The following is a 13,014-nucleotide window of genomic DNA, read 5'->3' as shown; positions in this document are numbered from 1 at the left end:
CAATATGATGTGATCTAAGTACACAGAGACGAAAAATGGTATCCGGGGTCTTGAAGCCTGTGTGAGAGGATGCACTGGGAGTCGGAGGCGAACGAGTGAGCTCCCCACAACGATTTGAGCTCTTGTCATGTCTCGACTCGCTTTTACTGTGTTGAGAATCTGCAACTCTATACTCTGGGACTCTGGAGGGCGAAGGAGGTAGTACGACAGCCGAAATATACACGATGCCGGTGTCTGAGACGGAGATTTGTGCCTCATACGGCGTGAAAGGCTGTGTCAAGAGGCCAGGGGATGCAAGAGATGTCGAAAAGACTGGAACCCAGAATTTGGCTACTTTCTTGGCGGCTCTGTTGGTACGGACGGGAAGTAATTTGGTTGAGAAGCCCTCTCGCGGTCCCTTTTGGCGGCTTCTGCTTGGCGTTTGCGCTGTAGTCGCTGTTGATAGAAGGCACTGCAAACGGTGAGTACTGATACGGGTGAAGGAATGAAGAAGTTCTCATACGAACATTTTGAGTTCAAAGACACGAGGCTCATCCTCTTGCTTTGGTGTCTCACCACCACTGTTCTTCTGATCTCTCGTCAGTACGTTAGGTCTTCCAGCTCAGAGAGCCATCCAGCAACAGTGCCCGGGCTCAACTTACAGCGCCGGATTCCCCTTCAGTTTTACTCTCCTCCTTTTCTTTGCTCTTGTCCTTGTCTTCGTCCTTGTCTTTCTCTTTGTTCTTATCCTTGTCTTTCTCCTTGTCTTTCTCCTTGTCTTTCTCCTTCTCCTTCTCCTTCTTCTTGCGCTGCTTCTCTTGATACTCTTTGACTAGCCTCTCCTTCTCTTCAGCCAGCTCCTTTTCCCGCTTGGCCTTGACCGCATCCTCGTCAATCTTAGGAGTACAAAAGTACCGGTCCTTGAGGTGGGCAGGGCAGATATAGAAGAAGTCCTACGGCAGCCACATTCAGCCCTGTGCGAGAAAGGGACTCTGGGCATGACCGGGATATACCTTTTTGTCCGGCGTAATGAGCACAGACGAGCTGGGCTTGTAACAAACATCGCATCCTTTGGCAGCCGATTCGGCAACCTTTCGAAGGGTGTACAGGTTGGGGAACGGCGCTGCCATTGTGCTGAGCCAAGGCCGTTCGTTTGCTACCGACAGTTTGCGCCTGGATTGCCTGGAGTATCGTGATTCCACGCAGCAGACAAGTTCTCCTCAAAGGGCTGCTACCTAGAGATCAAAAAAGACATAGAGGTGATAAAATAATTTGCTGTCCTGCTGCCTGAGAGTCGGTGAATCAGTACTGAGTTGAAGCCGCTTCCAATCGCGATGGCGGGGATGTCGACACGCCGAATGACTAAGCAGCGCAGTTGACGTCGCTGCAAAGTCGCGTCAGTTGCAGGTGACAAACTTGAGTCGTGAATCTCAAGCATCAATCGCGACTCGTCCCTTTGCCATCAGCGAAATTGCGGCCCTCGCAGCGTCTCCCTCTTTGGCCGTGATTCTTGCTCGCTGCGTCGCAATGGCCCAGTCGCTTAACACGCAGCGGATATCCGCCGTCTTCCAGGCTCGGCCAGACATCATCGCCAGCATCAAGCAAGCTGCAGGTATTTGGGCTGAAGCTCTTTCTTGACCCTTTTCAAGCAGCTGACCAGAGGCCCAGATTCTCCCAGCCGAATTGCCTTGTTCAACAACATTGCCGACCACGTCTACGAGCGATTGCAGGAGAACGGAGAGCCCGCGCAAAAGAAGAGGAAATTCGGCGCAGAACAGCAAGCGAATGGCAGTCCGAACAGCCAAGCGGTGCTGTCGAATGCAGCAGACGAGGATGTCCTCTTAGAGGTCAAAGAGATTTCTGTTGTTGTTCCGCAGAGGAAGAAGCTCGAGATCTGCTTCACAGCGAACCACTTATATGCTAGGGCCCCTGGCACAACAGCTCCTCTTCCGGGCATTAGCTACGCGTGGAGGGATATTGGTTCGTTTACCTCATCCAAATCCTATCCTTGTTCGTTGAGAATTTCTGGCTGACTGACAATCGAGCAGAATATGCCTTCTTCCTCCCCGTCCCTGACAAGGCGCAGGTTCAACACAACTACGTGATATTCCCCAAAGGGACTTGTCTGCCCACCAAGGCAGGTAACCCTCCGTCCGCGGAGCCGTTCGTCTTCACCGTCCCCATCACTGCCCCGAAGCAAGGAACGATTGGAGGATCAGAGTCAGGGGCTGCGGCCGCTGTATCAGACACATACAAGTCTTTATTCCACTGGGCGCTGAGCAGGCAATTGCAAGCTGCTGGTAGTGCCGTGAAAATCGTCTCTGCCGATTCAAACAAGTTCCGCAGCATGGTGCGCCAACCTCACCGGCCCAATGAAATAGCAGTCCACGTCAGCGGCTTTAGGGGTTCAAAGGACGGCTTCCTCTTCTTCCTCGAGAATGGCATCTTGTGGGGATTCAAGAAGCCGATCATCTTCATCCCAACCAACCGCATTGCCGCAATCAGTTACACGAACATTCTCCAAATCACGTTCAACATGGTGGTGGAGGTCTTCATCGACGAGGACGGCAACACAGAGGAGCTGGAATTTGGCATGCTGGACCAGCAAGATTACGGCGGCATCGACGACTACGTCAAGATGAATGGTCTTCAGGACAGGAGCATGGCTGAGCAGAGGAAAGCGAAGCTGCAGCTGGCCGAGAACAAGGGCCCCAAGAAGAAGGACGGGGAAGCCGAGAATGGCGATGCTGGGGCCGGTGAGGGAGAGGGAGACGGCATGACGGAGCTGGAGCGCGCACAGCTTGAGGCCGAGCAGCAACTGCAAGATGATGAAGACGAAGACGAAGAAGACTATGACCCTGGCAGCGAGGGCGATAGCGAAGGGTCAGGCTCTTCTAGTGATGATGACGATGACGATGACGACGAAGACGAGGAGGATGATGACGAAGATGATGGGGACGAGGGAGAAGGCGAGGGCGAACCGGAGGAGGAAGAGACAAAGATGAAAGAAGAACCACCGAAGCCTGTTGCTGCACCAGCAAAGCCAGCCAGGGCCGCAAGGGCACCGAGGTCAGCGAAGCCCGCTGCAGAGCCGGCTACGAAAGAGGTCAAGACGGAGACACCAAGCGTGCCCGTCAGGAGCGGCTGGGCGGCTTTCACCTCCAGACCAGCAGCCCCTGACGTGGAAATGGCCGAGGGCGACGAAGAAAAATTCGAGGTGGTGTAATGAAGAGAGGTGTTGTTCCATCTTGTCCTTTAGTGCGTTTCTGTGGCTTTATGTGCGCATTCAATATGACCTGGGCGTTGAAAAGGGATTCATGATGGTTAAAAGGGGGTTTCGTACACGGATCGCAGCATATCTCTACCAGAGTTGTGGATGCAGAATGGGAGAGTGAGGGCCTGTATGTATGGAGAGAGAGGGGTTTCAAAGCTACTGTTGGCAGCAGCGACCAGCGAACATCAAAATGGGATTATCGATTGTCTCTCTTCATCACGGGACTGGGAAGATGAACAACAAGAGTCGATGGACATTCGACTTTTGAATTCTCGTGATGATGCATTGCACATATGGTGTGTGCTGAGTCAGCTTGTCCTAGCGCTTGATTGAAGCCATTAAGTAGACAGTACTCTTAATACTGTTGAGAGCTGCAAAACATCGTACATACAGTGTTTCTGGTGCTCAGATTACACCGTAAAATACCTTTCCACTTCACCCACGGCCCCCAGCCTCGTGGCCTGGGCGAGAATGAGCATCAACTGAAGACATTCACAACTCTGTCAACTTTATTCTTTTGGCATGTTTAGTCAAACAGAAGAGTGACAAGCCAGCTCAGCCCAGGCCGGAGGCTTACCTTTTACTATGAGTACTGGTAAATCAAGGGCCATGGTGGCCTGCAAGCACTGTCGCCAGCGGTAAGTTGATCGAGCATCGAGCATCGAGCATCGAGCAACCAGCATCCAGCATCCAGCCTCCTCTGCAGAGCCCTGCTTGCTTGCTCAGGCGTGACTGACGAAGCAATAGGAAGCGACGCTGCGATGGCTTGAACCCGACATGTACGGGATGTCTGGAAAAGGGACTGGACTGCGTCTACACGGAACCTGCTCCTCCTAGGTACGTGCCAGACGCGAGCGCGTGTGGGTGAATGCATGCGTGAGGCTGTTGTTTGATGGGGGCTTGTTCGTTCTGATGGGTCCGTGGATGCAGGAGTATTGCCGCACAACGACAGCAGAATGGAGACTCGTTGACTTCGGATGCGGTCCTTCGACGGCTGGAGAGCATCGAGACGTTGCTCGGGGAGCACGCAGAGGCGCTCAGACAGCTGCAGCAGGAGAGGCAGCCGCAGCCACGCAAAGATGCCCCGGTTTCTATGACGCCACAACAGCTGCCAGACTTCTTCCGCCGGAGTGGCGGCAGTACTGAAGGGGACGAGAGCATGGACTCGCCGTCACGCGAAGCAGCCTCGATGCCGCACTCGACTTGGGCTCTCGCCACGCACGAAGGGGGCAATTCGTCGAGACGCGGGATGAATGGAGATGATGACGTGCCCCCCATCACCATTCCTTTGGGACACCAGACGAGCACGAGCAGTCTGCTGTCGCTGCCCCAGATGCGTCCCTTGGTGGGGGATTATCCCGAGGACTTTATCTTTCGGGTCGAGGACACGAGATCAAGGTCTTTGGCGCTGGATTTCATGGCCGTCTCTGGGGCTCAAGCAGACGAGAAGCATGTCGATAGAACGGTTGCGGATGATTACCTCAGTAGCTTTCTCGCCCTGGTTCATGCCTTTCATCCCATCTTTGACCGGGACCAACTCCTGGCTAGCTACGAAGACGTCATGCGGGACGGTATAGGCTCGGACGTCAGGTCGGGCGTGTTTCTGGCTGTTTTGGCCCTGGGCGCCACTGCATCCGACCCCATCGACGATGACCGGGATCACGAGCATGGTAACACGGGCGATGCCTGCATGCAGAGGGCGCTTCGGATTCTGGTGCCCGCGTGGATGATCTCCTTCAGCGGCGATGTTCGTATCTCGCAGGGTCTGATCTTATGCGCGCTGTACTTTACGTACGTGGTGCAGCCGTTGACGGCGTGGAGGCTGATTCACATGGCGTCGACCAGCATACAGCAGCTTTTGATCCGGCAAGTTCCATCTGTCCCTTTTGGTGACGGAGGATGTGTCTGACCGAGAGCAGATGCAAGGATATCCTGTCGAGCCAGGTCGAGATTCAGGAACTGACGCGGTTGAGCTGGGTCTGCTTTATCATTGAAAGGTAGTAGTACACTGCAAGGAAGGGACCCGAGCATTCGCTGACCATCTTTGACAACAACATCAGTGATATCCTAGCCGAGTTCCATCAGCCACGAAGCGGCATCGATGTCCTCGTTGATCGCATGCCCTTCCCCAACTACGGCACAAACCCCAAGCTGGAGCATCTTTGCGTCCTTGCCGAGATATCAGCTCGGTCTCTCCTCAACCGGATGCATCACGCCATCTACTTTACCGACAGCCTCACCATATACGCCGGTCGCGCTCTTGACTCACTCGCCTCGTCTCAGTCAGCGTCGGATACGCCTCATCCAGATGCGTCCCTGCTGCGTATGTGCAGCGAACTCAACTTCCAGCTCGAAAGGTGGTACGAGGCCCTTCCGGTAGACATCAAGCCCGACCTGTTCGATCGCACGCCAGGAAACAAGCAGGCATGCATACTGCGATTGCGCTACTGGTCGGCGAAGCAGGGCATCTTCAGGCCGTTTGTGGTTTACGCCACGTCGTCCCAGTTTGACAGCGGAGGGGCAGAGGTGCCGTCGTCGGTGATATCGCAGTGCAAGGTCTGTTTGGCGGCGTGTCGAGCTTTCCTCCACGGGGCAGGATATCTGCTCATGGAGAGGACACCGTACACGTATAGCTCGCTGCAGTTGTGAGTGCCCTGACATTGAGGAATCCAGTGATGACTTGGAGCTGTTGGAGATGAAGCTGACCTCGTCGGATGCAGCTCTCTCAACTGCTTCTTGGTGCTCGCCCTGGCCGCAAACTCTCCCCATCTCGGCCATCTTGCGGCGGATATCGATGCAAACCACCAGACTGTCGTAAAGGTGCTTGAGCCTTGGGCGCGGCCAGGATCAAGCATTGAACATGCCCTGGAGATTGCCAATTCTGTTGCGAGAAAGCTGCGTCTGGGCAACGATCGACGAAAGTATCCATGACTGTGACGACGACACTAACGACTGCAAAGGTGAACATCGAAAATGAGCCAGACGTGCATTCGACTTTGAGGTTAGGGTTTCTACATGCTGGTCATCGTTATCTACAGGCCCTGAGCAGCAATCTCCTTCTCAATGGCCTCCTTGGCCTTGTTCTCCATCTCGATGAAGAAGACCTCGGCATCCTTCAGCCTCTTCCCCGCAATCGGATCGTTCTTGAGCGCCTCATCCAACTTCTCGCCGTCATTCGCAATGTAATCCGTCTGCATATCGGCCAGCTTCCCGTCCCAGTCCGGACGCGCAAAGGGATCAATGGTGGACAGCTTGGTGAGGCGCTGCACGGTGGCGAACTCGCCGTAGTTGAGCTTGGCGGGCTTCTTGGTCGTCGGCAGAGGGAGGGTGTCGGGCGTGTCGAGGAGGGTGCGGATGAGGTGCGGGGGGATGGTGACGTGCGGGCAGCCGAGCTCGGCCATGGCCATGATTTCGGCGGGGGTGAAGTGGCTGTTGTTGAAGGGGAGGCTTCTATATTAGCTTTCTTCCTGCTCCTGCTGTTTGGGATCTCGTGCAGTCTCGTCCAAAGTGGGTTTCAGGCAGGTAAGGGGGGGTCAAAGGGGGGGGGGGGGGTTGGGAATTACCTTGCGATGACCATGATCGGCTGTTCCTTGCCGGTTTCGCGGTATGCTTTGGCAAAGGCCTCGAGGATGTGGATTACGCGGGGAGACATGGGGTGCTGCATGTACTGTTAGAAGATGCCACATTGTTGTCCTTTTTGTCTTCTTCCCCCCTGGTGTGAGGAGGACAAACATACCTCTAGAGCGGGATCCTCCAACGTGAGTCGCAGAGAAGGATCCAAATGCGCAGCAATTTCTTCATCACGTCAGTTTCACAATGTACTCAGGGGTCATCATCATCATCATCATCATCATCTTCATCAAACGCACCATTATAATAAGGACTGATAAAGAGACAGCCGCTCTGACTCGCCGCAATGCCCTGCTCCAAGGAAAACACGCTCGTGGCCAGCGTCCGGATGCCCTCCTGGTTGAGGACCGCCGCCGCGGCGGCCGCGGGGCCGGAAAAGGGAATTTTGATGGCGAAGCGGTCGCGGGGGACGCCGGCTTCTTCGTAGAGGGCTGCGAGGCGGCGGGCGTGGGCGAGGGTATCGGCGGAAGAGGAGACGTGCCGGAGGGAGGTCTGGATGAGGACGCGGCCGGAGAGGTAGGGGATGTTGCGGGCGGTTAGATGGACTGCCTGTGTGTTGTTTTTCGTGAGTGAGTGAGTGAGTGAGTGAGTGAGTGACCGTGATGATGATGGTGATGTGGAGTTTGTAATGAGAGAGGGGGGTGGGTGTTGAGATAGGAGAGAGTCTGAGAGAGGGAGAGGAGAGAGATGGAAGGCATAAGACGGAAAAGTTGAAAGCTAAAAGTGTCTGCAGAGTTGTCGAAAGAGAGAGAGGAAACGTACAGCTTGGTCGTAGACTCTTTCCCATCCCTGAGAGCCATACTGCCGAACCAGGTCCTTGAGCAGAGGTTCATCCGCTAGAAGAGCGTTTGTGATGATGGCCTGGTTGGACGTTTCTGTAGCAAGACGAGGGGCCGGTCAGTAGAATATTCTCTCATGAATTGAAGAGCTAGATGAAGCGCAACAGAGCTGTACGTACGGTTGTGCGGCGTAAAGGGGATGCTCTTGATGAGCTCCGTGTCGGCGTCGTCGACATCGACGTTGCAGAGGTCTTCGAGACGATGCAGCATTGAGCGAGTCATGGTCAAGCAACTTGTCTTATACGGTTGACGATGATGGTAACTGGCCGGCGGCGTATCAATGACCCTGACTACGGGCGAACAAAAGCAGAAATATATACCAACTGTAGAAACCGAAGAGGTCTTTCAGGAGAAAAATATGTGCTTTATTAAGCCTGTAACTCGTATGACTGAAGACATCGTCAACCTCGCCTTGATTACCCCAACTTTCATCGGCCCTCTTTCCCCCGCTTCGGCTCGCTTGCTGCATTAGTCCAGCAAACGCAATTCAGCCACAAGGAGCAAATGTACTTGTACAGTACGACGCTGGCGGGCCGCCGCTCCGCTGTTGTTGCCTGGAGAAGTGGGCTGGCGGGCCGCCGTTCCGCCTCGTATGTTGGCAGGTAATCATATTGAGTTGCTGAGTTCCACTGTCCACCTGATGGCTCCGTTGTCAATCTTTTACATAAACCCTTGATTTGTAACGGAGATAGTCGATCAGAGGGATTAAGTAAAGATGAGCCTGGTGTTGTGGATTGAAGCTTATAAATAAGGGTGATTTGCTGTCGTTGCGTGGTTCCTGACGAGTCTAGACTCTGGCATGATTGAAACACGCATGAGAAGCAATTGTCTCATGGAAAAGTAAGATGGAGACAATTCATCTTCAGCTCTTCTTACCAATCAATGGGTGAAGTGTAAGAGCTCCTGGAGCTGAGAAGGAGTGCGAAGCTCATGGCGGCTGGCGGCAAATGGGGCCGCCAAGGGGAATGATCGTGTACTCGTACGAGTCAACACTGGTTTTAAGGCCTCTGTTCTGAAAGTAGGTATATAACGTCTCGCAGTGACACACAAAGGAATCACGAATTCACCAGCGAAGTCTCCAGTAACAACCAACAAGAGCACAATAGCCATCATGGGTTCCACAGAATCAAACACAGAAGCCTCTCACTTCACCACCACCACCCCGGGCCTCTTCTCCCTCGACAACCGAACAATCATAGGCAAGTTGCTCAGAACTCTCTCTCGGAAGTTTCCTCAATAACACCAGGATCAAACAGTGACTGGTGCAACTGGCGGCCTCGGCTCCCAGCTCACCAGAGCCATCCTCGAGTGCGGCGGCGATGTCATAGCCATTGATGCCCACGAGATTCCTCTCGCAACCACATGGGGTAAACAGTCCTCTTCTTTCACAGCACTGAAGAAGAAAAAACAGACAGAGCAGTCTTACTTACATGGATAATTGCAGAACCGCTCAAGGCTCTCGCAAAATCCCTCTCCCGCACCCTCGTCTACCACGCCTGCGACATCACTTCCCCGTCTCTCCTCGAAACCGTCTTCGAATCCGCCGCTTCACAAGTCAAGCATCCCCTCCGCGGCTTGGTCAACTGCGCCGGCATCGGCACCGCAGCCGAATCCATCAACTATCCCGAGTCACAGACCCGACAAACCCTCGATGTGAACCTCGCTGGCAGCTTGTACGTGGCGCAGGCGGCGGCCAAGGTCGTGAGGAGGCAGTACCAGGAGGGAAAGAGTCCCGGAGCGAGCTTTGTGTTTGTGGCGAGCATGAGCGGCTACATTGCCAACAAGGTGAGTCTTGTTGTCGTTCGCAACAGATCCGTCATTTGAAGTCTGACCCGTGTCGTGTTCGATTTGTTCCAGGCTACCCCAACTGCAATCTACTGTGCCTCCAAAGCCGGCGTCCACCAGCTTACCCGCTCCCTCGCCGCCGAATGGGGCTCTCCATCGTCGCCTCTATCTGCATTCTCATCGTCAGCAGACGCAGCCGCAGCCGCAGCCGCTACCGCAGCTGCAGGTCCAGTCATCCGCGTCAACTCCATCAGCCCAGGCGTCATCGCCACGCCAATGACCCAGCAGTTTCTCGGCCGCCAGGACTGGACCTCGACGTGGCAGGAAGAAGCCATGCTCAAGCGCATTTCTACTCCCGACGAGTATCGTGGGGCAATTGCTTTTCTTCTGGGGGACGCGAGTTCGTATGTCACTGGGACGGATCTGCGGATTGACGGAGGATCGACGGGGTGGTGAGAACGTATTCGAAGATGGCTTCACACTCAATTATCACATCGTGTATCGATTTTGTGCATAGTTTTGAAGTAGGTAGCTAATGAAAGAGCTTGACATGTGATATCTGAGTCGTCCCTCACCGAGGTTCACTCTCACGGTCTTCGTCAACAGACTCTCTCACGCCCCGAATCACCGGCTGCCTCTTCCAATGCAACACCTATCAAGAAACAATCAGCAAAGAAGAATAAAGAAGAAACAGGCGCATCATATCAAGAAACAGAATGATACTCACCCGTAAATAGACTCCCACATACAGCACCAAAAGTACCGCATACCCAATCCTCCTGAGGAAAAACATCCCTGATCCCGAGAACACGCACAAGAAGACCCACGTCAGAGAAGACAAAGCGAAGATATCCGGCGCCTTAATGAATTCAGATATTCCAAATCATCTTGCACGACGTCTGAACGAATTAATGAAGCAAAATAGAGTATTTTCACAGGTAAAGTGAGGTCAGCAGGTAATGTGTAGATACGCTTCTCGGAACTTGAAGAGCCCAAGCCAAATTGAAAGTCGAATCAGCCCGCTCCTCTTTGCCGCAGCCAATAGAGACGTGCAGCCTCCATGCATGTAAAGCGGGCGAATGTCACCCAACCAACCAACCGCATCAAGCCACCAAATCCGAGCATTGCCGGCCGAAATTCGACTCAAGTCTCACTGACCATAAAAACCCCCAACATCCCTCTTCTCGACAAAGAGATTCAAACAGCAAAAAAAAATGCAAAAAAACATACAACAGCCGGTGTTCGCCAGTGGTCACCCACCTGACTACTAATCTGCCGGTTAGTGGCTTGTCTATGGGGGAGCAGACGGGACCCCGAATTCTCCACTACCTATGGTCGTATGTGCTTGGATCTCTGTGGAATGGCTTCATATTGATGGCAGGACGCATATCTTGATCAGTGCTTGTGTTCGGCCGATGGCGGCCATGCGTTGCTAGAGCATGCTGTTCTCAGGCCTCTGCTCCTTGTCATTACCTGTAAGGTATAGAAGCTGATAGGTCCCACCTCTGCGGACTACACATGGCCTTGAATCCTATGGATAGGGGGTGCAACGACACTCTACAAGTCAGAAGAGTAATAGCGAGATTGGAGGCGAGCGCCCTGCAACACTCTTCTCGAATCCTATCGGGATATCATATACCAATTAGCCTGTTCCAAGGTAGTATACGTTCACGGAAAGAGCTTTAGCAATTACAGGTGCAAACATCAGCCTGTCTGGTAGGTAATTAGCCTGTTGCTGTAAACCTGAAGCGTTGACCCTGGCAATAGCCTGTTGCTATAAACCTGAGGCGTTGACCCTGGCAATAGCCTGTTGTTCATTTGCCCCTGGCGTTGCAAGCCGCGTACAACTGCCCTTTTACCTAGGTATAAAAGACCTGTAGTAACCAACTACTATTGCAATTCTTCTTCACGTGGGCATCTATTCGTATCTTACACAAGGGCGCTGCAACTAATTGACTTGATCTTCCATCTCGTGTCTTGCTTGTAACCATCGTGACCATGAAGGCAACTCTGGTTCTCGGCTCCCTCATTGTAGGCGCCGTTTCCGCGTACAAGGCCACCACCACGGCAAGTCTACATGCTTCCAGGTCACAACGTCTGCTCAACAACCTCTAACCGAAAGGCCAGCGCTACTACGATGGGCAGGAGGGTGCTTGCGGATGCGGCTCGAGCTCCGGCGCATTCCCGTGGCAGGTAAACATTCGACCTTGTCTGGGGCAAGGGACTCGTCACTTACATCCTCTCTCTCTCTGCAGCTCGGCATCGGCAACGGAGTCTACACGGCTGCCGGCTCCCAGGCTCTCTTCGACACGGCCGGAGCTTCATGGTGCGGCGCCGGCTGCGGTAAATGCTACCAGCTCACCTCGACGGGCCAGGCGCCCTGCTCCAGCTGCGGCACGGGCGGTGCTGCTGGCCAGAGCATCATCGTCATGGTGACCAACCTGTGCCCGAACAATGGGAACGCGCAGTGGTGCCCGGTGGTCGGCGGCACCAACCAATACGGCTACAGCTACCATTTCGACATCATGGCGCAGAACGAGATCTTTGGAGACAATGTCGTCGTCGACTTTGAGCCCATTGCTTGCCCCGGGCAGGCTGCCTCTGACTGGGGGACGTGCCTCTGCGTGGGACAGCAAGAGACGGATCCCACGCCCGTCCTCGGCAACGACACGGGCTCAACTCCTCCCGGGAGCTCGCCGCCAGCGACATCGTCGAGTCCGCCGTCTGGCGGCGGCCAGCAGACGCTCTATGGCCAGTGTGGAGGTGCCGGCTGGACGGGACCTACGACGTGCCAGGCCCCAGGGACCTGCAAGGTTCAGAACCAGTGGTACTCCCAGTGTCTTCCTTGAGAAGGCCCAAGATAGCCATGTCTCTCTAGCATTCTTCCGGCGTCAGTCTGATCTGCCTATTTAATCAGGTCAGTCAATATGTATCCAGAGATAATAAATTATGTATATTATAGCAGTACTGTATCATTGCTGCTGTCTGCCTGACTTCAATGCTGCTTCCCCTATTCTCGTTGCAGTAGCGTTGGCGATATGGGGCAGTTGAATAGTAAGCGGAAGCGAACATCAGGAGATCTCATCTATAACCGACTGTCGCCTAATGAGCGCCAAGCAATTCCGCCGGCACTTGCATTTGGCCGATGTATTATGCCGTACGATCCCATGGGAATTCCCGGATCTAGGAACCGTTGAACGGCAGCTTATGTACATGTAAGGTAGCTCGCTGTCAGCTTCTCTTATTTTCCCCTTCTCGGCAGCAACCGCAATCTCATCGGCTCGCGCTCATCAGGACGCCCGACGCTCCGCTTGTAGGGCCGATGCTCCGCTTATACGGCTATCATGCTCGCTCCCCAAGGACGAGAGGCGGCGAGATCAAACTTTGAAGCGACCTACTCAGCAGTCGATTCTGCAATTGCACGTGCTGTGTCGGAGCTTGTGGATTGCTGAGGACACCGAACTTGGCGTGAGAATTCTCGTGTTCTGCAAATGAGACCATATTGAG

General features: G+C 54.0%; 5 protein-coding genes across 5 annotated transcripts; 3 read left to right on the top strand and 2 right to left on the bottom strand.

Annotated features, from left to right (window-relative positions):
• Nucleotides 1–330: 330 nt before the first annotated feature.
• TRIREDRAFT_65004 (uncharacterized protein) lies at nt 331–1,109 on the bottom strand (the record flags this gene model as incomplete). The annotated part of the gene is made up of 4 exons (XM_006966909.1): nt 331–451; nt 507–573; nt 668–932; nt 993–1,109. 4 exons carry the CDS (start codon nt 1,107–1,109, stop codon nt 331–333), a joined length of 570 nt encoding a protein of 189 aa, XP_006966971.1.
• A 397-nt stretch (nt 1,110–1,506) lies between these two features.
• Nucleotides 1,507–3,205, top strand: TRIREDRAFT_64989 (uncharacterized protein; the record flags this gene model as incomplete). Its single annotated transcript, XM_006967012.1, has 3 exons — nt 1,507–1,591; nt 1,642–1,959; nt 2,025–3,205. The coding sequence occupies 3 exons, from the start codon at nt 1,507–1,509 to the stop codon at nt 3,203–3,205; spliced, it is 1,584 nt and encodes a 527-aa protein (XP_006967074.1).
• Nucleotides 3,206–4,502: 1,297 nt separating this feature from the next.
• On the top strand, nt 4,503–5,902 carry TRIREDRAFT_65223 (uncharacterized protein; the record flags this gene model as incomplete). Its single annotated transcript, XM_006967011.1, has 2 exons — nt 4,503–5,156; nt 5,258–5,902. The coding sequence occupies 2 exons, from the start codon at nt 4,503–4,505 to the stop codon at nt 5,900–5,902; spliced, it is 1,299 nt and encodes a 432-aa protein (XP_006967073.1).
• Nucleotides 5,903–6,285: 383 nt separating this feature from the next.
• TRIREDRAFT_4744 (uncharacterized protein) lies at nt 6,286–7,944 on the bottom strand (the record flags this gene model as incomplete). The annotated part of the gene is made up of 6 exons (XM_006966862.1): nt 6,286–6,682; nt 6,817–6,911; nt 6,990–7,048; nt 7,123–7,432; nt 7,646–7,719; nt 7,842–7,944. 6 exons carry the CDS (start codon nt 7,942–7,944, stop codon nt 6,286–6,288), a joined length of 1,038 nt encoding a protein of 345 aa, XP_006966924.1.
• A 3,516-nt stretch (nt 7,945–11,460) lies between these two features.
• On the top strand, nt 11,461–12,438 carry TRIREDRAFT_49976 (glycoside hydrolase family 45). Its single transcript, XM_006967010.1, has 3 exons — nt 11,461–11,574; nt 11,635–11,700; nt 11,763–12,438. The coding sequence occupies exons 1-3, from the start codon at nt 11,506–11,508 to the stop codon at nt 12,354–12,356; spliced, it is 729 nt and encodes a 242-aa protein (XP_006967072.1). The 5' UTR covers nt 11,461–11,505; the 3' UTR covers nt 12,357–12,438.
• The last annotated feature ends 576 nt before the right edge of the window (nt 12,439–13,014 follow it).

This window comes from Trichoderma reesei, assembly GCF_000167675.1.
Source record: "Trichoderma reesei QM6a unplaced genomic scaffold TRIREscaffold_15, whole genome shotgun sequence".
Classification (NCBI taxonomy): Eukaryota; Fungi; Ascomycota; class Sordariomycetes; order Hypocreales; family Hypocreaceae; genus Trichoderma; species Trichoderma reesei.
Note: the sequence above shows the minus strand (reverse complement) of the source record. Positions and strands in the feature narration are given on the sequence as shown.